Source organism: Antrostomus carolinensis, unplaced genomic scaffold, assembly GCF_000700745.2.
Source record: "Antrostomus carolinensis isolate BGI_N321 unplaced genomic scaffold, ASM70074v2 scaffold12493, whole genome shotgun sequence".
Classification (NCBI taxonomy): domain Eukaryota; kingdom Metazoa; phylum Chordata; class Aves; order Caprimulgiformes; family Caprimulgidae; genus Antrostomus; species Antrostomus carolinensis.
This window is the reverse complement of record NW_010305973.1, coordinates 26,439-53,307: the sequence shown is the minus strand read 5'-3', so window position 1 is coordinate 53,307 and position 26,869 is coordinate 26,439. Positions and strand designations below refer to the sequence as shown.

Genomic DNA, 26,869 nt, shown 5'->3' with positions numbered 1-26,869 from the left:
GGCTGTATTGACCCAAAGATGCAATCCAAGTCGTTTGAGTCTAGGCCTTATCTACATCATATTATCAAGACCGAGGGAGCACAGATGCACCTCGGGAAGGGAGGGGACTGCGTGCGCGAGAGGGAATGGCTTCGTCCCTTCTCTCCTGGCACGGGGAGGGGACTGCGGGCAGAGCTGGGTAATGATTTGTCATCGCAAGGGCTGGGGTGTCTCTCTTTGTGGAGGAAACCTTAGCCGTGATTGACAGCAGGGCTGTTTTTTGCCGCTTCCCTTGCTGTTGACAAGTAATAATGAAGCTTTGTCAGTCCATCATGGACATGGATATGCCAGATTACGTCGACTCCTTGGACTCCTCGTATACCATGCTGGAATTTGACAATCTTCGGGTGCTCCCCAATAACACTGGTGAGATTTCTGTTTGCTTCCTCTTGAATAACCTCCACTACCTTTGTTATAAAGCTGAACACCTAGGAAAGGCAGGGAGGAGGTGTGGGGCAAAGGGTGGAAGGGGTAATATTTAAGCAGCTGACCTGTCAACTGTTGTATCTGCAGTTACGTTTGGGCTGAAATGGGACCCTTTCACTTGCCAGTCCTATTTTGAATTATTCTTTTCCTTGGTGGGCTGAGTGTCGTGTCTTGAAGAGCCCACAAAGGTATTGCAAATCTTGGTAGAGCTCTTCATGACACACCATAGATTTATCCCACTGTATGACTTATGAGAGGAGTTATATATTTCTTCCTTGAAAATGTATGTTTCATTCCCATATATGACTTAGGTCACATTTAATCCTTGGAAAAAAGTACCATCTTAAATGGCATTTGTCTATTACTCAGACAATATACCATGTGTCCAATTTAACTTCTTCCCAGGTGCTTAGATTGAGAAACAATATCCAAATCTTTACTTGCCTTATATTATTTTCTGGTTGCCAAGATGGTCTAAAAGCCTTTACAGCACACAAAGAACTTGGCTGTGAGGTGTGTTTATATGCAAAGACTTCCGCTTTGTTCACAGAAATAAAGTGTATTGTGCGATATTTAGGTATTTAGTAGTCAAAAGTACTCTGACGTAAAGCGAGCACCGTTCAGTGAAATTAACTGTTCACCATGTGAAAAATAAAGGACATTTTAGTCATACAGCATGAAACCAATCATGGAACCGAATGAGATTCCAACGTTAGGAATGCCTTTGGAGAATTTTGGCAGGATTTTGTTTAATTTGTTAATAAACTTGGTGAAATTAAGATGGGATTTTCAGGGTCTCACGTTTGCTCATTAGTTGTGTCATCAAAAGAAATCAGTTTCAATAAGGCTATTGTCTACCATAGAGAATGATTAGACTTATTATTGTGGGACATGGAGGGATGTCAGGAGACAAGTAAAGTTAAAAGGCCCAAAGAAATTAGAATTTAAAGTTGAATTCAAGAAAAGCTCTGTCTGTCCCCAGATAAAGGATTTTCAATATATTTTTTTGCCAGCTCCAGGTAAACTGGATCCTATTTCTTATTCTTGCAGAAAGGTTTCCTACTCTAGAAATGTTATTTAACACAGATGAATGTTAAATATCTTTGTCAGTTGCTGCTGAACAGTAAGATATTTTTTTACGTCTTAGAGTGGTACAAATTTCCTCAAAATTCAATATAATTTTGCAAATTAACTACCAAAACCTGTTTGAGGGTCTCTGTTGTTTCATGCAGTGGAACTGACAGGTTGAGTTTTTTTCTGAAGTTTATCTAGATCGGTATTGTGTTATTTGTCTAGCTGTTAATGAGTAACTGGTTCTCTCAGGAACTAGCTGTTTTGAAATTAGCTTGTTTGCCTTGGGTAAGTGTCCCCTTCTACAGTTTGTAAAAATAACTTCAAAAAAGACCTGAAATGTCCATGCATGGAAATATATTGCTAACCAGCTGAGTTCAATTCACATAGGTAACTCAAAATAACAGCTCACACAGATACTTTGTAGTTTCAGAAATATTTTTTAAATTGTTAGAATTAAGAAATAATCTTCTTTTAGGTATTTTTTTTTTAAATAGAAGGGATTGTTTTAAGCCATATCTTTCCCATTATGCAAGATTCATCTGTATTATTTCCAATACTAAATCTAATGGCAGTTTTGCCCTCTATAAACAGGAACAGGAAGGGATGAAAAATTTATTTTAATGTACTCAGGACTGTTTCTTACATTCTGAATAATTTTAAAAGTGAAAATTAGAATATTTTCAGATAAGGTGATGCTTTCTTGAAAGCAACCATTTCTTTCTTTGGAATATTATTTCATCAAAATTTTTGGGTTGATTAATGATGTGGAGCACTTCTGGTGCTCAGCTTTCTGTTTCAGGAAGCTGCTACTGTTTTGAGATTTGCCTAGATATATATTTTGGATTTTCTACCTTAAAGTAGCCCAGAATTTGCCAAATATTTTGAGACTAATTCAAAATAAAGAATAGAATCCATTTTGGGAGTAGAGTATAAAAAATTGTCTGTTTTAAATAGAAAGAATGGCAAAAGGAAATGAAGAAAAATCAACGTTAATCCTGTCTTTCCTTAATGAAATATGTGTTGTAACAGCAGAAATTTTCCCACTCTGTACAAACTTGTTTCCTTTACCTTGGCTGGCATTACGAGCCATATTCTCACTTGTTTTTTATGTGCTGTTAATACCCATTTCCTCAAGCTCCTGTCAGAGTTGTCATTTTGGTTAAAATATGAAGCATTATTGAAATATCGCACTAATTCTTTAGTTGAGCCTTGGTGAACACTCTCTCCCATGGTGATACTCATTTTCCTATCTCAGCACTCAAACACCACACTGATCCTTGGGACTTTGGCACCAAGTTGGTGAAACACCTTTCCCAGCCCTGCTGCAATCTGACCCAATTCAGACCATGAAAAAGCCATCAAAGATATTTTGATAGTGCCTGACTATCCCTCAAACTGCATGTATGCTTGTGAGGAGCTCTGGCCATTCTAGTTGGCCTCTTTGTCATTGTTACTGTAGGATTTGGGAACACTAAATCAAAGCTATGTTTTATATCTCAAAAACTCCCCCTTTATTTGCTAAAAGCTGATGTAGAAAGCGACTGACCCGCACATGGCCAGGGCTTCAGTACCAGCCCCCATCCAGCCCTACATTTGTATGCACAGGTTTCACAATGCTGGCTTTGGCCACCAAGTTTGACTGTGTGTGCACGTCCTAAACCCACATTTATGATCTCTTTACATTCTAGCCTAACACTTGTAGTTCAGGGGTTTGTTAGCTGCAAGTTGTGGGCACCAAAACTGGCTTGGATTTCTGGGTAGATAAAAGCAAAAGCCATTCTGCAAAGTATTGTAAGGTAATTTTCCTACACCATGTGCATCTAGAAGAGATGTAGCCAGTAACATAACTGAAAGGAAAAGCAGCAATGAGGTGTGCAGTGGTCTGGTATTGTGCCGAGCTCTGGTTCTGAATGGAAACAAGATGCCATTTCCCAGCAGCTTCCTCACTGAGACCATCCTCACTGTCATTTCTTATCAGTGTAAAATTTGGCATCTTCATTTTAGCCCTGCTTAGGTAATGACCCCACCTGGATAACTGTGTCCAGTTCTGAAGTCCTCAGTACAAGAAAGACATGGACCTGTTGGAGCAGGTCCAGAGTATGGCCACAAAAATGTCCAGAGGGATGGAACACTTCCCTATGAAGAAAGGCTGAGACAGTTGGGGTTATTCAGCCTGGAGAAGATGAGGCTCTGGAGAGACCTTATTGTGTCCTTCAGCACTTAAAGGAGGCCCATAAGATGGTGACAGACTTTTTTGTAGGGTGTGTAGTGATAGGACAAAGGGCAATGATTTTAAACTAGAATAAGGTACATTTAGACTAATTGTAAGGAAGAAATTTTTTACAATGAGGGTATTGAGACACCGGCACAGGTTGGCCAGAGAGGTGGTAGAAACCCCATCCCTGGAAACATTCAAGGTCAGGTTGGATGGGGCTCTGAGCAACCTGATCTGATTGAAGATGTCACAGCTCATGACAGGGGGGTTGACTAAACGACCTTTAAAGATCCCTTCCAACCCAAACTATTCTATGACTTACATACAGTAACAAAAATCTGTATGCATTTCAGTAGTGAGCTTGGTTGACCCCAAAGCTGATGAAGCCACTGGGATATTGTCATCAGCACTAGGTATGCTGCAGTTCCCAATCTGCACACTGCTTACATTTAACTTGCAAAACATGGTTGAAACCAGATTTTTCTACCAGTGAAAGTTCAGGACAGTCCTAGTGAGGAGTCTGGCCACAATTATGGGTCTTCAGTTCAGCCTGGGACCCATGCAAGGTCAAGATGAGTTATGGTCCCTTCTTGGAGAATGTTATCAGTTGCATCTCTCCAGCAGAAATCTCAGAGGCACTGTGGCATGGCTTAGGAACTATTCTGTTATATCATGGTGGTGAGTGTCTAACACACGTCTCTGAGCATTTCTCTCCAGGGTGATGAGGACAGTTGTGAGCTTGTTTCAGTTGTTGGGAGCCAGTTGGACTCTGACCAGACCCATCCTAGCAGCCCTCAAGCCCATCTCAGTGTGGTACTGATCTCCAGGTAGCAACCCCTCAAGAGAGGCACAACATGTTAAATGAAGCTCTGAGCAGGTGATCTCCTTGTGTCAGACAGGGCTGAAGTGAATGGTCTAGAGTTTTCAGCTGATTTTACAGATAGGCAACTGTGCTGGCAGGGATCTTGGCTTTCCTCTGCCTTTCCTAGCAGTGATCAGTCCAGGGAAAACCCAGACATTTCCCAAGTACTTGGTAGGTTTAAAAACCACATCGAAACAATCTTCTGATGCATATGATCTTGGTTTTGCCTTTGCTCTTCTCCAAGCTAATTCTCAGTTGGAACTCATCGTTAGTTGGTGACAGGATTTTATAATTAAAACTTATCATCATAATTAACATGCATGCTTAGAGCTTTCCTTTTCTTTATTTTTTTAAGTTTCTATTCCTGTTCAACCAAGCTGAAAAGGACATGTGGCTACCTAACAGAGACTGAACTTTTAGTTATGTGTCTGCCCTAACACAAAGCCACCTGACTCAGTTTTTCTGTGTTTTCACGGGTACAAGTGAGGGCAAAATTTGGTTTGCTAACTTCCATGGGCCCTCATATGCTCAGTCCTGATGGTTCCTCTTCCAATAATACTTAGTTTAAGGCCAGATTATTAATTTCTTCCTTATATCAGCAAGCAGCTCTTCACATGTCCTACTCATATAAGGGAAAAAAGTCTTTTCTGGTAAGTAAATGCTTTCCAGCATCAGGAACATTTTGCAATCTGGACCCAGTTGAAGGATGAAGGGTGCATTGGAGACCCAACCTGTATGACCTTGGCTTGATTCCTCTGAAGTCAGTAGAGAAAGCATGAGTGCAGCGAAGAGAAAATTGGCCTTTTTGTCTTTATTTTTGTTGTTCAATTTTTTAAATGGAATCGAGCTCCTTTGGCACATTTGTTTATGGTCATATGTTCCTTCAAAAAAAAAAAATAGATGGAGCAACAGATGCATGAATGTTTAGCAGTAAAGTTACCCTTGAAGGAATATTCTAGTACAGCTCGTTTAATACTGAGTTATCAAGTGAAATAAAATGAGGAATATATATTAGAAAAAAAAGAAAAACCAATGTAAATTACCATTAAGCACCTCTGTGTTCCCAAAGGACCCAAGTGCCACTTATTGACAAATGTCAGAGCTGGGAGCATCTTACATGAATTCTGGGAACAGGTAAATATCAATTTCTGTCACTATGATCTAAGAGTGATTTTGATGCTGACGTTCTTTTATGTCATGTCGCTCCCACCTTGCTATGATCTACTTATATATTTGTCCATATGTTAGAAAGTGAAATATAGATCAAAAGGGTTTTTTGAGGGGGTGAGAGGAAGTCTGACCTTTGCATTTGTGAAGTCTTAGCTAAAAATACCTTAGCTAAAAAACTTTCCAGTTTTTTAAAAACTAACACTATATTGGCCTTTGCCTTATTTTTTTTTTTTTTTGGCTTTTGATGACAAATTTCATTGCACAGCAAATATTTTCACTATAAATTTTTGATGTGTATTCACATACAAAAATAGCCTTCTCTCTCTCTCTGTATATATACATGTTGTGTGTGGATTGCCCAAAGCTATTTTTATATATTATGCATTAGAAAACTTTCTCTGGCCTGTCCAGATCCGATGCCAACTCCTCCCCTCGGAGTAATTTTCTCTAAGATTTGTCATCGCTCAACACAACAGCAGCTGAGTTTTTCTCAGCACCGCCTTTCTCTTCTGCGAGGCAGGATGCATCTTGTCCCAGAGACTTTGCTGAGCTCACTGTAGCACGAGATTGGCTCCCCTGAAGTGAAGAACATGCTCCCAGAGGTGCGATAAATTCATAAAACCATCCTGCAGTGAGTGCCCAGGTCAGGACAGACTCCACAAACATTCCTCCTCTCCACGAGTTGTAAACACTGTCATCTGCCTCTTCTCAAGTGTCTCTTCTTATTTTTTTTTCTCTCTCTCTATATTTTTTCTTCCCCAAGCTGTGCCTCAAATTAGGAGGATTAAGAGGGCAGCGAGTCTGGTGGTTAAGGCCAAGGGAGAAGTTTAAAGGGGAGTTTTCAGCAGTGTATACACAGGCCAGGCTGGGGCAGAGCTATTCCTGCCCCAAATGAGTGGGTGCAGAGGACATGACAGAGGGCATTCATATGACCTAATTTTAGGTGCCTAATTTAGAAGGTCGACCTTCCTGCATCCCTCTATTGCTTTCCAGTGGAAAGAAATGAGCCTCTTCAGAGGGCACTTCGGAGCAGAAACCAGACTTAGGAGAACTAAAGTGACCCTTGAGGGAGCTGTTTTCTCTGTCTTCCAGCTGCAGATGAGCTCTCAAGATCAGCCTTTTATCTTCAACACCTCTGTCATGCACATGTAGTTCATCCTTCCTGCCTCTGCCATCTCTTCTCTGCTTTCTACTTATTCAAGTTAATGATGTTCTTTCCATTGTCTTCTGTGGGCATCAGCAGCCCATGTAACCTGGGCTGCATCAAGAGCAGCGTGGGCAGCAGGTCAAGGAAGGGGATTCTGCCCCTCTGCACCGCTCTCCTGAGACCCCACCTGCAGTGCTGCCTCCAGTGCTGGGGCCACCAACAGCACAAGGACATGGAGCTACTGGAATGAGTCCAGAGGAGGACATTAGGATGATATGGAGGGCTGGAGCAGCTCTGCTGTGAGGACAGGCTGAGAGAGTTGGGACTGTTGAGCCTGGAGAAGAGAAGGCTCCGGGGAGACCATCTAGCGGCATCCCAGTACCTGATGGGGGCCTATAAGAAAGCTGGGGAAGGACTTTTTACAAAGGCAGGTAGTGATAGAACAAGGGGAAATGGCTTTAAACTGGAAGAGGGGAGATTTAGATGAGATCTGAGGAAAAAATTCTTTCCTGTGAGGGTGATGAGACACTGTCCCAGTTTACCCAAAGAAGCTGTGGCTGCTACTCCCTGGAGGTGTTTAAGGCCAGGTTGGATGAGGCTTTGAGCAACCTGGTCTAGTGGAAAGTATCCCTGCTGATGGCAAGTGGGGTGGAACCAGATTATCTTTAAGATCCTGCCCAACTCACACCATTCTGTGATTCTATGATTCTCCAGGTGTCAAACTGGGGAGGAGGCTCCCCATTGCTCAAAATCATGTATCTCACATCCAGATAAGGTTTCTCTGCATCTTTCAAGAAAAGTAGTGGTAATCGTTAAATTCTCATGAACTTGTTGAGTTCTGCAGCTTGAAATCTCTGTTCACTGAAAGAAAGGGAAACACTAACATCAGAATCAAAGCAACTGAGTTACTCTCAGTTGAGTTGGAGAAGAGCATGATCATTGATCTGGAGGCTTTACCATCAACACATGCTGTGTGAGCACATGTGTGTGGGGCTGGGTCAGTGCATGCTTTGCTTTAAAAAAAGCAACTTGCTGTCAGCTGATTCTGGTTTCTATCACAGAGGGGTTTAAAGGTCCTTGTTCTCTGCCCACAGAGGCCATCGCAGCCGAATCTGCAAACACCAACCTGCTCACCAACGGCATCAGCTCCCTCTGCTCCATCTGTGGGGACCGGGCAACTGGCAAACACTATGGGGCATCCAGCTGTGATGGCTGCAAAGGCTTCTTCAGGAGGAGCGTCCGCAAGAACCACGTCTACTCCTGCAGGTACCTGTCCCTTCTGCAATAAATATATGAAATTTATTGACGCTGTAAATAATTTGGGGTGGAGATCAGGTTGTACAATGGGACCCTTATCCCAGATGTCAAATTACCATGCATGAATACTAACAGTAATACTGCAGTTTAGTTTCTGGCTGGAAGATAGGGAGCTAAGGAATAAGCCAAGTCTTCTTTCATCTTGGATGTTTACACCTTTTGTGACACCAAGAATCCATTTCATGAGTTCACCGTCACTGCTTTCCCCACAACGTAAATCAAGAGAAACTTGCAGACGTGAGGTTTGTCTGGGGTATAATGTATAAATACATCTTCTGGGTGTGGAGGGACACTATGACCTTGTCACAGCCCAGAAAGAGAAAGTCAAGGAGGCAAAGGACCAAAGCTCCAGAGAGTTCACCTCCAATGCGGTGTTTCTTGATTTTCCTGGTAAAAAGCAACAAGCATCCAAGAATCTGCCACCTCCAAAGCCTCCACCTTCCTCACAGTGTCTCCATTTTTGTTTTGAAATCATTAAACTATGTACGCTGACATATCACTGATGATTTTACACTCATTCTGAGAAACTAGGATGAACCAGTGATGATTCATGTCCACTTTGGCACACAGGTATACATTTGAGAGAACTTTTTTACCAGCAAAAGGCTATAAATTATACAGCAACTATCTTGGTTGACCTTAGCAAAATGATGTTTATTTTAGCATGGGAGGAAGGAGAAAAAAATCCTGAATACACTTAAGCCTTTCATCTCTAATTAAAACCTGGAAGTTTTCTTTCTGTTCCAGAGCTTTCCCTCCTTTAAAATTTTCCAAATGTTTTCAATGTGAGTCACCATGTTCGTTCAAAATGCTCCTGGAGTCCTTATCAGTCCAGGACACACCAGCCATGAAAGACAGCAGGGGTGACAGCAATGCCCACCCACACAATGCTCATCCCAGGAACCATGGGATCCCTGTGGAAGGAGAAAACAACTATTACTGATTCCTTTTAATTTTCAGCTCTCAGTCTCCTGGGAGTGGAGTTGTTGCCCCTCCTCAGGAATCCATGAATCTCTGCAATATTTGGCAGTTCAGGGAAAATCCACAGCATCAAAGCCAAGCAAATGGCAGAAGCTCGTTTGTCTGCAGATCCTTATTTGGTGAACTGCGCTGCATTTAGCCCAGCTCGGAGCTCTGTTGTTTATTGCAGACGTGAATTCCTTGGAAAGTCTTCTTGCCTTTGTACCTTTGGCTTTTTACCAGCCTGGGAAAGTTCCTCAGCTTTTACAACCTGATGATGGTCCCAGAGCAACCCACACTGTCTCTTTTCTGTGTGACAGATTCATCTTCCATCACTTCACCCACTGTGGCAAGAGCTGCCAAGGTTTTGTGAGCCACCCCTTGAAGAGCAGATAGGTACCTAAATCCTCTATTGAAATGAGTAGGAACTAGGAGACCATGTGCCTCAGAACTAGGCTGCAGACACAAAAAGTCTTGTGGTCCATAGTGTAATTATCCTACGCAAAGCAGGGCAGCACTAACAAGAAGGATCAAAGGAGCTCCAATGCTAAACATCCAATAACTGTTTGAAAAAGGGAGATGGAGTTCCTATACTTCCAGGCACCAGCACATCTTGAGTCACAATCATGTTCTCACAGCCAAAACCATCACAGTCCTCGCAGGGTGGGTGGTCTGAAATGGCTGCGCTCCCAACTGGCAGGAACGGCGGTGGGGAAGATGAGGAACTGGGCCAAGCCAACGTTGATTCAATCCATTTCTTGCAAACCTTTGGCTCTTCTCTGAGTTCAGGCAACACATAGCTCAGTGAGATCTGGGGCTGTATTTGAGGCTGCACAAGCTGAGTAGGGTGCAGATGCCAGGCTGGTTGCTCCATGTGTTGTTTCCCATCTCCGCCTAGGTTCAACAGACAGTGTGTGATAGACAAAGACAAAAGGAACCAGTGCAGGTACTGCAGGCTGAAGAAGTGCTTCAGAGCCGGCATGAAGAAAGAAGGTAGGTGCAAAAAGACATTTCAAAACTGCCTACTGCTGTCTCTGACTCTACTCCCACTACAGAGCATGGTGGAGAGCAACAACAGCCCTGACCCGGGGAGATGATGCTTGCGTGTCACAATGAGAGATTTCTTGTTGAAGCTGAAAGCCCCATTTCCCATCTTATCAGATAGGAATTTCAATGAGAGCCTTGTGACAGTGTTGACCTGTCCTAGCAGGCAGGTCTCTTGGGGATATTTTTATCCTGGGAAAGGGATGGGTTTCTTCAGGGTTCATTTGGCCTCTGTTTCACAACAGAAGTTCCCTTGCTATGAACCTGGTAGCGTGACTCCTAATCCCGGCTGTGACAATCTCAGTGAGGACCTGCCATCCTCAATTTCATAAATGCCAGGAGTTGACTACTGCAGAGTACCGTTTGGTAGTTGACTTGGCTGATGTTCATGTAGCTTGGTGCAACACTTAGGGCAAGGTACAGCCCAAACACGGTGCCTTACAGTGCGAGAGCTGCTTCTCTGTGGCACAGGGCACACAGGCAGTGCTCCCAGAGGCAGATGGCTCCTGTGTCCCCTGAGCTGGAACCTGAATCAGGAGTAGAACCCTTTGGAAGTTCTATCCACGTGGTGGGTATGACACAACTATAGAGCCACTATCAGCACCAGTACTGAAGGGCCAATCCAATGTTGGCTGATGCCTTTTGTTACACTTCACGTTGACTGTATTAAGAGGAGGGTGGGGCATTGTAGAGGATTTGGTACAGCCAGCTTCCCTGGGGAAGTTTGGGGACCTATCACAGCATTTCTGATCTCTGATCATTCACTGTTTGCATAGTAGGGGAACATGAATGATACTATTTTACTTACTTCAAACTTTCTGGGCAGAGACTGTCTTTGTATACTGAGTGCTTAGCAAAGTGGGGGCCCAACCCACAAGAGGTGGTACATCCTCCTGATGTACAGGTAGTTGGGTGGTGGCTTCAGCATTCTTCATCCTTCATTTGTGCCGTTTTCCAACCTAAATGGTGATGGAGCTAGAAAGGAACTTGAGAGTTTCTTTCCATGCTGCTGAGTTAAACATCCCCTACCCAAAGGGTGAAATCATGGTCCCACTGAAACCAAGGGGAAATTTCTTACTGATTTCTGGTAATTCATAAGATTTCACTGATGATGAAAAAATCTTTCCAACTTTCTGACCATATGTTTTCCTGGAGAACAAGGGTCACTTACAATTTGGCATAGGTTACAGATGTAACAAAAATGCCTGCTGGTTTAATTTAGGAGAAATGGAGTAAATGAAGCAGATGGATAGAAAAAAAAATAGCCCTCAAAGTAATAAAGACCAAACCAAAGCTCAGTTCTCATTGAGGATGGAGCCAGTTGTCAATGCAGCAAGTTCCCCAGCTTTTAAAAGCTGAAATCTGGTTATCAGCTCCATTCTTTGAGCTGTAGTACGTTTTTTATCGGTTTTATGGTAAAAGGTATAAAACCTTGGCTCATGCCTTCATTATTGATTGCAGCCCGATGAAAGATGACTCATTTCAAGTTCCACATAGTCACATTCTTTGAAACTTTTTTTTTATGAGTGCACAGTTAGGTTGTACGCTCACAAACCACTTGTGTTTGGTAAGGAAGATTTTAAAACACCTTGAGCAACGGCTTTGTCAGAAATTAGCTTAGCTGACCAGAACTATATCCAAAGCATGTGTGCAGGACTGTGAAAGAAATTTTCTTGCACAATTGTGTGCACAAAAAGAACAGAGTTATTTGCTTTAGGGTGGTTCTAGATTAATATTAAACAGTATTGCGAAGCGTTAGGGAAAAAGAGAAACCCTGTCTTGGGATAGAGCAGTATGAGGATGATACAAATCCTTGTGCGTAATTTTTTGATGGCATGAACAGATTCTTTGTTGGGACACCCCAGCTGTGACATCCACACTCAATGTGTCCTAACGTCCCACCACTGGCATACAAGTGTTTGTACTCTTTCTCTGGCACACCACTTTTCAGCCAGCCCATCTAATGGCAATCAGACTTTCCAGGGTGTGGTAATAACACTGTTTATTCACAGCAGAGGGGAAGAAACTGGAAACGATCTTTTTCCCAGCTTGTCCATGACAATACACCTGGGGTGGGGTTAGCAGGATTGTGTCACACTCCCCATTGCCAGTGTCCCCCTGACCCACTGCTCGATGGGTGTGTATGCAATATCATAAAACTTGTTGTTCCCCCGTGAAACTGACTGATAAACTGAAATTTTGGATTCAGAGTGATTTTTTTTTTCCCAGTCTTCTTGTGTTGTAAGACGTGACATGACACATTTGGATTTTTCTTTCTTTTTTTTTCTTCTTGGAAACAATTTTAGTGCCTAGGAGATTGAGAAGGACTATATTATCTGGCTTGGTAGAAGGGAAATTTCTGCCTTAAAAAAAAAAAAAAAGGCCATATGATGTAAATACCCAAGCTGGCTTTAAACTGGCTGTCTATAGGGGCAGCGGTGCAGGTGCAGGGCAGAGGGTCTTGGAACAGGCTGGTCCTGGGAGCACAGTGCAGTTGGGCTACAGGTTCACTATGGGTTTGGGCAGTTGGGTGGAGGTTGCTGAGAAAAGCATCAGCAGGGTCCTTTAGATTGTCTTGTTTGTACACTCTGAATTCAATCCTGCTTTCGGAAAGGACCAGGACTGTCCCACATGAGCCCTACACCTCTAGACACGTGCATTGAGATGGGATCCACGTTCCACCGGCACCAGTAAGAGCAAGAAAGGGCCAAAACTTGAGTCTTGTGGCAAGTCCAGTCTCCAGATTTCTTAGAAATTAGCTCATTCAGAACCACTCTTACCCCAATTACATTTTTGATATTAATAATTCACTTCAATAACTACAAATAATCATTAAAGTTGAGATGAGAGGAGGGGAAAAGGCTTGCTTGAACACCTCTTGTCTCCTGAAATGCCACTATGATCGGATTTAAGATTTTTACAGGAGGTTCACTCCTTTATTTTCTTTTGGGATTAAGACTGGGACTGTACCACAGGGTGATCTGGGTGTTTTGGGGATTTTCTGGTTGTTCTCTCAGGTTTTCTCTCTTTGCACAGGAGAAGGTTTGATTTCTACAGTTTTGTACAATGCTACTGGACAGGTTTTTGGTCACTGTAGCATCAGTGAATGAGGAGTGCACCAGCTACTTAAACATCCAAAGAAAACAGCAGGATACTATTTTTAGTACCTTACTGAGATCATGTTTAACCTTGAATAAATTAGCAGGGTGTGATTTTTCAAGTGAGCCAGGTCATCTACTCACATGGAGTTGGGCATCTGAAAACTTGGAAGCCTTTAGAAATGCCAGCACTGTACTGTCAGGATTCAGTTTGCTGGTGGAAAAAAAGAGGGGTTAATGTTTAACCTCTCATCCCCTTTAAAGTAATTTATGAATGTACATGAACTCCTTTAGTTCTACACAGAACTAAAAAGAATTATTGTATCACTTACAGCCTCAGCACAGTCGGAGGGTTTGAGGCTATTTTTTATTTATTTTTGTTAAATAGGACAGGTTTATAGGACAGTTTTATTAGTGTTTCACAGGACCTCTATCTTGTTTCATACCTTTTGTTTGCACATCTCTCCTGCCAGCTTCTAGAAGGCCGAGACTGCAGTTTATTGTAAAGATGGATGGAAAAGTTAAAGGATCTTCTCCACTTTGTGATAGTCATAAATCAGGCCAGAAGCCCATGAAATGATTAAAGGTTCATGTACCTTTGGGATTTATTCTCAAATATAATATACCACACCTACAAAATCAGAGGAAGCTTGGGGGAAAAAAAAAATTGTGCATAAAAATTAATCAGGCAGCAGAAGGAGTAAATCTATGGGTGGAGATAGAAACACTGGCAGCACTGGTGGATGCCAGCACCGTGCTGGAACACTCACATCTCTCTCCTCCTGCTCTCTCTTTGTGCCACTTATGAATACATTTCCAACTCCATCAGTGTTAAACGAGGATATTTTTAGTGGAATAATAATGAAAATGGTAACTCCCATGTAGGCAGGGCTTTGACCTCTCTAGTTACTGTGGAAAGTTACTGGTTTGTTGCTGTCCTCTTCCAATCAATTCCAGTGCCCGTATTTATTGGACTCTCTGGAGGTTCCTCATGACAGGCTCTGTACCTACGTGGCAAGGCAGCAAGGACAAATTGTTTGGGAAACACGGGTTTGTTGCAATCCCACAAACACAAGGCTGTTTGCTCAAGAGCCACCGTGCATGATCGCAGCCTGCCTGGCCGCCGGCATCCTTGATGTGCTCATGGCAAAAGGCCTCACTTGGAATAACAAAACCTCTCCAACAACTCCTCCACATCAGATGGAGAATATGTTTGTTTTCCCATCCACTTCCCACAGTCAGGACATGCTATAGCCATGGACAATTCCCCAGAGGAAGACATGGGCACCATCTCACCCTCTATCCCCTTTTCCCTGGGGAAAAGCCCAGGTTGGGGCCATGCTGTCCCTGGCTGGCAGCATCGTGGGGATTTGCTCCCTCTGATGTCCCCTCTTGCGGGGCTGCAGTGACCCTTTCCAGTGTTTATTGGCTTTGGGAACTGGAATGTTGTGCAGAGGACAGGATTAGAAGGAGAAAAAAAGGCTGAGCAAAGCTTTTGCCAGGCATATACTGGAAAGAGCAGTCCCTGGATGACAGTGGGATCCAGCACTGGGGTTTTAGTCCTTCCTGCAAGTTTGCTGAGTTTTATTGACTGTAAAGCCAAGATCACGTCTGAGCCCAAGCACCCTAAGTGCCAGCACACCCCTCGAGCATTCCCAATGCCTCCTCATGAGTGACCTATCCCTTCCTTTTACAAGCACAATAAATATAGCAATATAATTACCACACAGTAATAGATTATTTTTGTGGCAGGTGAAACATTAACTCCCTTTTGTATCTAATTCCATCACATCTTGGGTACTTTCAGGAGATAACACCCAAATCACCTTGAGAAAGTCGGTCTGTACCATCCACTTACACTTGAAGATTGAGCTTATCAGAGCATGAAGGAAGCACTGAAATATGTGCCATAAAAGGACCCAGGAGAAAAACAGGCTGAGGCTTCTTAAAGGACTCTGTCATGTGGCACTAGGACCAGGTTTGCTGGGGTTTGTAGGACTTACATATAATGTGTAAGTCGGTTGGAGAGGCAAAATGTACATCTTTTTTTGTAAGTGGGCAAAAAGAACCCCATCACTCCCACAGAGATACATGAGGCAGCATCTGATATGAAACCTGGTGTAGAAGGTTGGGTGGGGACTTTCCAAGGACGTCAGTGATGACATGGTTTTGGGCGGGCTTGTTTTTACTCAATGCTGGATGTGGCTGTCACAGAATCACAGAATTGTAGTGGTTGGAAAAGACCTTTAAGATCATCAAGTCCAACCATAAACCCAACACTACCAATTCCATCTCTAAACCATGTCCCTCAGCACCTCGTCTACCCATCTTGGTAACTCCACCACCTCCCTGGGTAGCCTGTTCCAATGCTTGACAACACTTTCGGTGAAGAAGTTTTTCCTAGTACTAGGAATGTCTTTCTGCTGTACCAAAAAAAGGCATGAAGGGTTAATCAGTTCTGAAGATTAATCACAGATTACGGTTCCTATAGCCACCTTCACCTTCAGACTGGTGGGGATCCCCAGCTGAAGAGCCTTTGCCATCACCCTCCCCATGCACAGGGCAATGTATGCTCCTGTCTAGGGCAGGTTAGCAGAAAATTGATATCTAGACCTCTCTAAACTGATGTCTAATTGCTCTTCTTAAGGCTCTAGTTACATGTATGTATGTTGAATGCTTTACAAGTTGGTGTACCCATCCAACCCCTTGCAGCCCTTCAGTCAAGGTTGGCTCTGAGGTACAAAATGTATTTGGTGGCTGGATCCAAGCACAACCAGCTCAGCAGCAAGTGGGTCCTCACTGATAGCAAGGGTGAGCCCCAAATCCTGGGAAATAAATACTACTCTGCTGCCAATAATGGGAGATATTGATTTTTGTCACTGTTGCTTGTTTTCTGCCCTTTCACTTTGTTGGCCTCTCATCAGAGACCGGTTAGGAAAACAGATCGGTGGTTGGACATGAGATGACAAAAAAAACCCCCCACCTTCCCACTCTGTGTGTGAAATGGTGCCCACCTCTCCTCCTTTGCATGAATCCAGAGAAACATGCCCTGTGAAAAGAGTGATACTTGCTCTCAAGCAAGGCCCAGCAGCGAGGCAAAGTGTCAAAAGAGTGATGGCAAAATGATTTTGCTGACTCTGCAAAAAAAAAAATTCCTTGCTGGAAAAATCTTCTCCAGTGGCCACTTTTGAGACAAAAACCGTACTGTTTGGCATTCAAAGGGTTAAAAAACAGTGAGTCGTGCTTTGACAGCTATGTCTGAGTCATTCCCCCTAAATAAACCCAACAGGAGCCTGGAATTGCTGTATGAAGGAGAAGGGATGTGTTGCATTACCACCACATGCTAAATCTTCCTGCTCCCTCTGCTTTAAGGACCTGACAATTGCCTTTCCGAGCTGTACGTAGCCAAGACGTATGAGCTGTCAGGAAAATGCTGAGTCTGTGTTCAGGTTCCTTCCTCCAGCCCCATGTGGGCTTGTTTGCTGCTGGATGGAGACAATAGGGCTTGGGGAGACACTAACACTGAAACCAAGGTTAGATGAAGTCTAAATTCTGCTTTTTCCTCTGCTGCTGTTTTACTCAATGGAGACGAGTCAGTTCTTGGAGCATGTAGCAAAAATAAGCTGGAGAAGTGCAATAAATCCCTTATGTTCAACGTGCAGGATTGATGGAGCATGGGACTAGATGTAGCTTGTGCTTCAGGGAAAAAGGATGTTTTAAAAGGTGGAATGGACCTTAAAAATCAGTGGGTTTTTTTTCTAATTCACCATGGCATCTGTTTGCAAAATTACCCAGGGCTGATCTTCACTCTGCTGTGGTCACTATAGTGTGTCCAAGGTGCGTTGTATCACTGTTATTAACAGTTCAGGGCACCCTGAGCTGATTTGCAGCAGTGGTTTGCACGGGGTGCTAGCAGAGCTGAAGACAAACCCTGGCTTGGTTTGTTCCCTCAGCTTTGTGCTGGCACTACAGGGTTACAGGCTCATTGAAATCAGAAGTGTGATGGGCAAGGATGAGGGAATGGTTTTAAGGGGGAAACAGTGAATTTAACTTCATTTCTTTGGAGCTTGCTTTCTTTGAAGCTTCCTTAATGAGATGACTCTTCCTACTCCCTATGAGTGGTGGTGGTGTCCCCTGGGAACCACCACCCAGCAATGCCTCAGGGGCAAGGGATGCTTCAAGGCTGCTTTGAGGTGGGATCAGAGGACAGTTTCTCTAGTGCTGCTGTAAGATGAGATGCAACCTCAAGACTGTCCTGGTGCATCAGGAGCTCAGGAGAGGAGTTTTCAGTGCAGACATGGCAAAAGGGTATTGGAGGCCAGGACTCCAGGATTATGGGTGTATTGCCAAGTGAAAAGGGTCAACATCAAATCCCCAAACTCTCCCCGAGCTGCACCAAACCAAGTGGGACCAGCTAATGTCCCACAGGGGTTGCTCTGACTGCCAAATGGCCTTATTTCCCTCTGATGCTCCTGTGCTTGGTCTTCTCTCTCTCTGGTAGCCTTTTCCCCTCCCTGGGGTACTGTTTAATCTTATTCCAGCACCCAACAAGAGTGGAGAGTCTTGCAGGCACTAAAGCCCCATCCACTCCTGTTTGGGGACCACAAGTAAGAGCAGCCATGGGTTGGGTGGGGAGTTCTGTGCTAACACAACCACTGCTCGCTCTCGTTTCAGCCGTGCAGAACGAGCGTGACAGGATCAGCATTCGCAGGAGCAGCTACGAGGACAACGGTTCTCTCTCCATCAACGTGCTCACTCAGGCCGAGGCCATGGCACAACAGGTATGAAATGGAGGGGACAACCCTCCAAATGTGTATGTGACCTTCAGCTATTCCACACGGGGTTATGAACTCACTAAACCAACCAGGGGTGGATTTTTTCTGCCCTTGGATAACTCTTGCACAAAGCCACAGGGGAGAAAATGCATAAGGGGGATCCAAAAGCAGACAGTAAAAAAGTTTGGTGCATTATCAAGACAACATGTCCTGCAAGGAGTAGATGCAGCCTTTGGTGTGTGAGGTGCAAAGATGAAATTCCAAGGGCTGAGGGATGCTGCAGACCCTGGGTCCCCTCTAAATGGTTGCTACACTCCTAAAAACTCATTGCATTTCATGCAGAGGTTTATCCCTTCTTGCTGCACACTCTGTCCTGCTCAGAACATAATGCTCCTGTTCTGGTCTATCATATCTTTTCTTGTAACTTCTTTACCAGGGCATCAAGTTTAGGGGAGAAAAACATAAATCTAATAAAATCACTGGGCTTCAACTATGACTGATTGCTTTCTCATTTCATGTTCCACAATGAATTTCATCCTGCATGTCCTTTAAATTATTATGCAAATATCCTTTCTCCTCTGAAATACACTGTGCAGATGTTGCATATTACATGCAGCATCCACTTCCTTTTAAAAAATGATTCTGTTTTAACCCTCTCCCCCCACCACAGCTCTTTAGAGATCAAAATGGATGTTTTATGTCCCAAACAACTAGTTGGGGGAGGAAGGCTGGATGCATTTCATGCATTTTGCTGGCTTAAGTGGTTGATGGGAAGCTGAGACCCAGTGCTGCTGGTTACTGCTAGGAAGGGGAATATGAATCAGATTTTGTCCTGAGCCAGCCTGGAGAGTGGGGAAGGAGGCGGAGGAGGGAGGGAGGGGTGTCTGTTGGGACCGAGCACCACCTCGTGGAGACTTCTCCATGGGCTCTAGATTGGACCAGACACACTGCTGAGCAAATAAGTGTGCAACCATGACAGCGAGCATTTTCTCAATGACCTGATGAGGTTAATGCCTGCAAAGGTCCCCATGTTATCAATGCATCATTGCTATCAAGGATGACAAAACAACACAGATCTGGTCCCACTGCAACTGGGTTGTTTCTCTTCCAGTATTCATCACTGAGTCCGACGCACAGCGCTGACATTGCAATGAAGAAGGTTGCAACCATCAATGATGTGTGTGAATCCATGAAACAGCAGCTTCTGGTGCTGGTTGAATGGGCAAAATACATCCCGGCGTTTTGTGAGCTCCCACTTGATGACCAGGTAAAATGCAGATGTCTTCTCCCTGCTAACCCACCACCTTCAATAGGAATTCCCAGCCAAAGCTTTCAACAGGAGAATCAGACATTAACATATAGCTCACCCTATGCAGAGCAACAAACTAGCAGGAGGGGAAGAATAAAAAAGGACAAAGGATCGATCAAAATTAGGTCAGTAGCCAAAATCCCCCAAAATACAATAGAATTGATCACTTCAGTATGCACAAGGGTCCAGTCAAAAAGGATTGGTTTTCCCTTTATTGATACCTGATAGTTGACTATAAAAGCCATTTATTTCCTAAGAACTCAAATTACTCAAGCCTGCCTTTGTTCTTTCATTTGAAAACAACTTTTTATTGAATTTGCCATGAATGTAGCGCTTTTCAAAAGTGAAGATATACTAATAATTTCTAGTTTTTGTTAATGCTTTATCTGTAGGTCTGACATATCTAAGAAAACACCAAATTTGGCTTAATCTAAACAGCAACAGCTCACTATTCTGTTCTCTGCTTTTCAAACGTAATATAATGTCTTTCTTCTGTGCCACCTCCAGGTTGCCTTGCTCAGAGCCCACGCAGGGGAACACTTGCTCCTTGGAGTAGCCAAGCGGTCCATACCATACACCGATTTTCTGTTATTAGGTAAAAGTAGTGAAATAAACTTCTGCTTTCATAATTCACACACCCGAGTCATTGCCAAGTATCCTGCCTGCCTGAAATCCAGGACTCCTGGGCATGGTCTGTACATCCAGCTCAAGACTAAGTGTTTGAGAAGGTCTCTGGAGAAGCATAACAAAGGAGCAAGCAAATTCACTGGGACTTTTACATCTGTTGCCTTATTGCTTTGAAATTGTGGATGAGAAAACCCTCAGTATTTAAATGGCACCTCAAACTGTGTTGCCTTGTATTTGTAACTGAAATTTCCAGGACATAGGCAATGAGTTATTTGGTTATTGGTGCTTAAAAACTTAGCAGAAAGGTCTATGAAAAATAAAGGTGCAAATAGATATTTACTTTTTATGTAGTTCTCTGCCACCAAAAACACAAGTAGGATTATTCTTAGAAAAACAAGAATAATGACCCTGAAAGCCACACATTAAAGAAAAGAGGGAGGGAGAGCTTTGGGGTTTTTAAAAAAAAAATACACCAAAAATAAAGATGTAACACCACTTGCAAACAGATGCTAGATATAACAGAGGGTAAAGCAGAGCAGAACGTGGAGCAGGCCTTGTGTATAGTGTGGGTGCACTGACATGTGCAAACGAGATCATTAAGGATCAAAGAATGAGATGCACAGCTTGCTTCTCAATTGAGAATCTGAGTATGAAGCTGGACACTGGAAATCTGCTGCATAAGGGGGCTGAGACTATCTGGCAAAATGCCTTGGGGTAACTTCTGGATGAGACCTTGTCCACAGAGCTGCAGCAAAAATCTGATGATGAATTTCTTTTGTCTTCCCAGGGAATGACTTCATCATCCCAATGCATTGCCCAGAACTGGAAATCGCTCGTGTGGCCACCAGGATCTTGGATGAGTTGGTGAAGCCTTTGCGGGATATCCAGATTGATGACAATGAGTACGCTTGCCTTAAAGCCATCATCTTCTTTGATCCAGGTAAGCTTCCTTCCTGATTGCCAGGCACAGGGGCATGAGAAGGAGTTGAGGGCTCTCCAATCACCAGGAAAACCCCCTTGGTAGCAGCTCTGCATTTCACACTCTCTCTACTGTAATGAGCAATATTTAGCAAGGACATGTTGGGAGTGACTTATTCCTGAACACTTCATGATTTAGCAAGTAGTAACTCCAGCTAGATCGATGTGCAAGACCCTAGAGGAGCTTTGCTGCTTCTGTAGCTTGGTGTCAGGAAAGCCCATCAGTCTGAAATGAAGGAGATGACTATTAAGGACATATATGCCTACACTGAATTATGCATAAGTGAAAGGAGTCAACTGAGCAGCAGGGTGGAGCATCCATCAGAGTTCAGAAAGCAGCATTAAAAACCACAGAGAGCTGGACTGCTCGGAGTACCCAGAAATGTCAAGGATGTCTGTTAATGGATCTTGCTGGCAGACGGTGCTGACGGAGGACAGGGCTGATCCACACAAGCTGGAGAGCGGGGAAGCACACAGAGGCAAACAAAAACTTGTTTTGAACCTTTGTCCTATTCTCATTTCACAAACACAGGGGTTTCTGTCTCAGCCCAGGTTCCTCCCAAACACAACTTCCTCTCAGTACCACACTCGAGTCCCTTTAGTGTGTAGCTTGGAGAGCAGATGCAGGAACAATCCCAAGTCCAGAACAATGCCCTTTTGTCTTTGGCATCCATTAGCATGGAGAAATTAGAGCATCTCCCATTATTTTTTACGGAGTTGACTGATTTGAAATGAAGATGCAGGAGTTTTACAAACATCATGAACTTTGGCTTGCTAAAGAGCCTGCGGCAAACCTGAGGAAGGGTGATATTATCAAACTGAGTTTGACAAATTACCTTCTCGACTGATCATTATCTCAGCGAAGCTTTAGATCATTGCGACAGTGAGGCGCTGTGATTTTATCTAAAAGGAAAAAGTGCAAAGCTCTACAGAAGTGAAATTAATTCATGCTAACAAGTAGGCATGTCCATGGAGTTCCACGCTGACACAGTAATTTGTTAACCACTTTGTCTTATCTTGGCATGATGATTCCTAAAATGTGGTGCTTGTGGATTCTTTGTAGATAGTGATGGAAATGGTCCAATGAGTCAGGAATCTCAGTTTTAGATAATAGAAGAGGTATGAGTGGAAAGCTGTAAATCCCAGCACTTCCCACACCCAGAGTGCACATTTACTTGATGATTAAGTAAAACTGGACCAGCGGTCCATGAAAAATGGATTGACCACAGGTCAAAGACAGGAAATCAAGACAAGAATCTGATGCTGCAGTGGATATATTTGTAACAGACAGGTACTACACCTGCACGGATTTAGGGGCAATAGTTCCAACTCAAACTTTTCAGAGGGAAATTCCAGGATGTTTCCTTGGAGGGACAAATATGGTTCAACTTCTAAATGCTTCCTCTTCACTAATGGCAGCAGCCAGATACACCCAGCTGAAGCAAGCTCTTATTTTCTTACTATTTCCCCTCAAACAACCTGTTCCATGTGAGATATTTAACAGTGGCAGCCCAGGGTTAATGTGTCAGATAAACTTGGAGACTCTGAGAGATAATATCCAGAGGATCACTAGCATCTCTTCCTGACTGCCAGGGTAACAATTTTTGGTTACACAGGCCAGTAATAAACTTCATTTTTTCCCCTCCCAGACTGCAAAGGCCTAAGTGAGCCCGGGAAGGTGAAGAACATGCGCTTCCAGGTCCAAGTCAACCTAGAGGACTACATCAATGATCGTCAGTATGATTCCCGAGGCCGGTTCAGCGACATTCTCCTCCTGCTGCCCCCACTGCAGAGCATCACCTGGCAGATGATAGAGCAAGTCCAGTTTGTGAAGCTCTTTGGTGTGGCCAGGATCGACAGCTTGCTGCAGGAGATGCTGCTGGGAGGTACGAACCCTGCTTAGAAAGGACAGCAAAGTTGTTCTATTTCAAAGCCGTTACAGGGCTTCGTGTCTGGGTTTGTGTCCTTCTCTGGAGGAAGTATGGTAGAGAGAACTTGGTCTTGGGATGAGGGAAGTAAATTGTAGCTTGAACATGGGTCCTTCTCACTCCAGTCCAATCTCTCAAGTCATTTCTTTCCAGCCTGTCTCTTAAAATTTGACCCAGGGACAGTTTTATAGAAATGGGTATACTCTGTGGTCCTTCACACCAGTGGGACATTTTAATTTTAGGCAACCTACCAAACTGATGCAATTTGCAAGAAGACAACACGTTTTTTTTGTTAAAAATATGCCAGAGTTATAACTGTCTGGGAAACCCTGGTAAGAGCAGGAATTGGGACACGCAGAGAGGCAGGTGAAGAGTGCTGTTGGACATTAGCTGAAACCCCAGCCCTCCTGGGAGGTTGTCCCTTGATGGTGTGAAGGCTGAGAGAAAAGAGGACAGCCAGAGCAGGAAGGAAGCAAAGACGAGCCAGGACATTAACCCCCACCCACAGATGTCTTCCACATTCACTGAAAAAATGAGATTTGTCCCAGAGCATCTGGCTTCTTGGGAACTATGCAAAGAATGATGTCTTTTCCTACTTCCACTGCAGGAACCACCATTGATCTCCAATACCAGTCAGGACCTCCCAACCTCAACCTTGAACCGCTGCCAGGACATGTCCTCCCAAGCAACATGAGCTCTGTGATTCACACCGCTCCAAACCGTATGTATCCATTTTTACGCTATTAGTGTCAGCAGAACGAAGGGACTGGAGAGGAGAGGAGAGAAGCAGTTGAGAAAAAGTCCTTTTAAGTTTATTTTGATGTTTAAGTTCACAAGTTCCCCTGCTGAATTCTTTACTATAAAGTCTGGAAAGATTCTGGGGAGATCTTATAGCAGCCTTCCAATACTTGAAGGGGGCCTACAAGAAAGCTGGGGAAGGACTTTTCATAATGGCAATTAATGACAAAACAAGGGGAAACAGGTTTAAGCTGAAAGAGGGGAGGTTTAGATTAGATATTAGGAAGAAGTTCTTCACTGTGAGGGTGGTGAGACACTGGAACAGGTTGTGCAAGGAAGTTGTGGATGCCCCCTCCCTGGAAGTGTTTAAGGCCAGGCTGGATGAGGCTTTGAGCAACCTGGTCTAGTGGAAGGTGTCCCTGCTGATGGCAGGGGGGTTGGAACTGGATGAGCTTTAAGGTCCCTTCCAATCCAAACCATTCTATGATTCTATGAAACATGCTTCCAAAAGAGAAGCTGAGATTTTTCAGATAATAGCATGATCCAGAGGGATTTTGAGATCCTACTCACCATCAAAAGATTAAAAAAAACCCCAACAAACTCAAGATTGGTGACAGCGTGTTTCTATGAACATAGGCAGCGCTGGGGAACACCACAAAGCAGCACACACAGTTATTAGTGGCAAGTTTCCCTACGTAAAGCATCTTGGTTGCTGTCAACCAGAACACAATATGACCTGAATACAAGACAATCTTCAGGCACTCTGGGCACTGCTGCTAGGCAATGGTTATTTGTTAAGACATTTATCCACTGCAGCAGCAAAAGGACCATGCTATTACTAAAAACAACAACAACAACAAAAAAAAAGAGTAGAAGAAGAGTTGCAATTTATCAACCACTGCCATGTAATCACATCTTGCACCCACAGTCTCCTGCTACTTGTAGCATTGTAGATATCTCCATTGTAGATATTCATCTACCTCTTGTAGCATATTTTGCTGTTTCTCAGCCATATAAATGTTGACATCACAGATTTTAGGTTTTATTTTTATTTGGGTTTTTTTTTAAGCCACCTTGCAGTAAGAGAGATCAGAGAGCTGCTGTGTTCTGTACATGAAGTATAGTGGTTAGCAGGCTGAGTTCTCCTCCGATGAGGAGAGGGAGAATTAAAAAGCAGCTGGGGGCATCTCCCAAGTGCAAAACACTGGGAAGAGTTGGTCCGTGTCTACCAGTCCACCCTGTGCCTCATCACAAACCAGGAAGGAAGAATATGCCTGAACAAGCCTGAATTTGGGCTGGATGCCCCTGTTCCATCCCTCAGGCTCCTGCCTCTGGGTTCATAGGATGGTTTGCTGGTTTTATTTGGGCACTGCTCTACTGAACAGCATCCAAGTCCATGTTAATTCTGTTTCTTTTCTCTCCTACAGCATCTCCTGAAACATCCCTTCCATCTCCTTCTACAAGCACAGGCAGTGAAGACTATAAACTAGGCTCTAGAGCAGGACCCAACGCTGTAGCGCAGCTCTTGCCTCAGACAGTGATACCCAAGCAGGAGATTTTATAGAAAGAGGTGGAAGGAGAAGCTGGGAGTAATGTGGAAACCACGCTGCAAGTGAAACGGGCCCTTTCTCTTTGCAGAGGCAAAGCCCAGCAACCCCCTGCCTGTAGCTGGATCTATCGGTCACGCTCTTTCCCATCCATGAATCGAGCATCAGGTACCAGACTGCAGCAGGAGCCTCACAATGGGTCTTCCCACCACTCATTTCACTAGTGATTGGGGTTATAATATTCTTTTCAGTAGGACCAAGACTAGAAGCTCTTTGGAGCAGGGCTTCTGATTGCATTTGTTATCACCTAGCTCAGTGTCATCACAATCCTTTAAAAACCTTTAGCTGCTATCTTCATAAAACCAAAGGCCTTACACAGCTCCTGGTAATCGTTAATGAGGAAAGTGGGTCTTGGATTGTCAGTAGGAAAAGGTCTATTCCCATTAAAAATTTAATTACACTCCCATTTCTCCTGCCACATGTTAAGCTTTAAGAAGTTTTAAGAAGTTCTTCATAACCCTTAGCAACCCAACACTTGATGTGTCTTGTTGCACATAGACCAGCCAACGTTTAATGCTGACCAGTTATTTGTGATTAGAAATGCCCACATTAGGTTCTTTTTCATGATTTCCAGTATATCTAGAGCTCAGATCTCTGCATCAGACCATGGCTGCTGGGTCTTGTAAAACTCACAAGTGGCAGGAAGGTCAAGAAGCTGTTACTTACCAAAACACTGCTTTGGATCTTCTATAAACATAGTTGGAAGAAGCAACATTCATAACAAAAAAATTTAAAAAAAAAACCCCTTTTCCCAGTACATAGATATGATTTTGCTGGAGTTTTATAGATCTTTGCACTGTCTGCAACCTAAATGTCAAAGCTCTAAATAAGCAAAATAAAAGGGAGAGGTAGGTCCCCTGAGAGGAATGTATTTTAAAAATGTTTGCATTTAAAACTTAAGGTGGCTCTGCACTTAATGTAAAACTTAATCAGCAGTAGGTGACCAACTATTAATCATGTTACAAGTATTTAAAGTGATCCCAATAGATAACTATATAACCTCAGATGTTCCTAACACGTGGTCAGTGCGGTACGGTGTTTATTTTGCATACATCGAACCTCATTAGAAAGCAGACTGCTGGGCTTCTACAAAACTTAATTCTCATCTGCATAAAAGTCCAATGACCTCCATCAGCAGTGGGATGGAACAGTAGGACGTGATGGAGAACTCTTAGTTCTGCCACATCACACAAATCCATCAACCCCCATGCACCCCTGTTCACGTCAAGAATGAGGTGACAGTGCCCAACCACGGCTTTGTGAGGCTCCTTTCACTTTCAGATCCTCAGCTGGAGGACACCATGGAAATGCAATCTTACTGATTGCAAGAGAAGTTGGGAAGAGCATCTGAACCTTCATCAAAAGGGGAATACTTTGCACTCAGGCTACCTTTCATTTGCTGGGGAGATATTTTAAGAGTTGCCATTCTACAGCACGAGAGAGATCTGAAAACCACTGAAGACTGGGTTGAATTTCACCTAGGATCACAACGTTTCATTTTTCTACTGTCTCTGATGAATTCGATCTGACATTATATGCTGATAACTTTGATTTC

At 43.6% G+C, this 26,869-nt stretch overlaps 1 protein-coding gene across 2 annotated transcripts; it reads left to right on the top strand.

Annotated features, from left to right (window-relative positions):
* Window positions 1–242: 242 nt before the first annotated feature.
* Window positions 243–25,679, top strand: LOC104522620 (hepatocyte nuclear factor 4-beta). Of its 2 annotated transcripts, none has more exons than XM_010164964.1 (10): window positions 243–405; window positions 7,995–8,199; window positions 10,109–10,203; window positions 18,027–18,133; window positions 19,239–19,394; window positions 19,944–20,031; window positions 20,851–21,003; window positions 22,691–22,927; window positions 23,577–23,690; window positions 25,135–25,679. In XM_010164964.1, exons 1-10 carry the CDS (start codon window positions 291–293, stop codon window positions 25,269–25,271), a joined length of 1,407 nt encoding a protein of 468 aa, XP_010163266.1. In that variant the 5' UTR covers window positions 243–290; the 3' UTR covers window positions 25,272–25,679. The 2 variants fall into 2 exon arrangements, with proteins under 2 accessions (XP_010163266.1, XP_010163267.1); XM_010164965.1 differs by having other exon boundaries at window positions 291–405; window positions 8,028–8,199; window positions 25,135–25,271.
* Window positions 25,680–26,869: the final 1,190 nt, after the last annotated feature.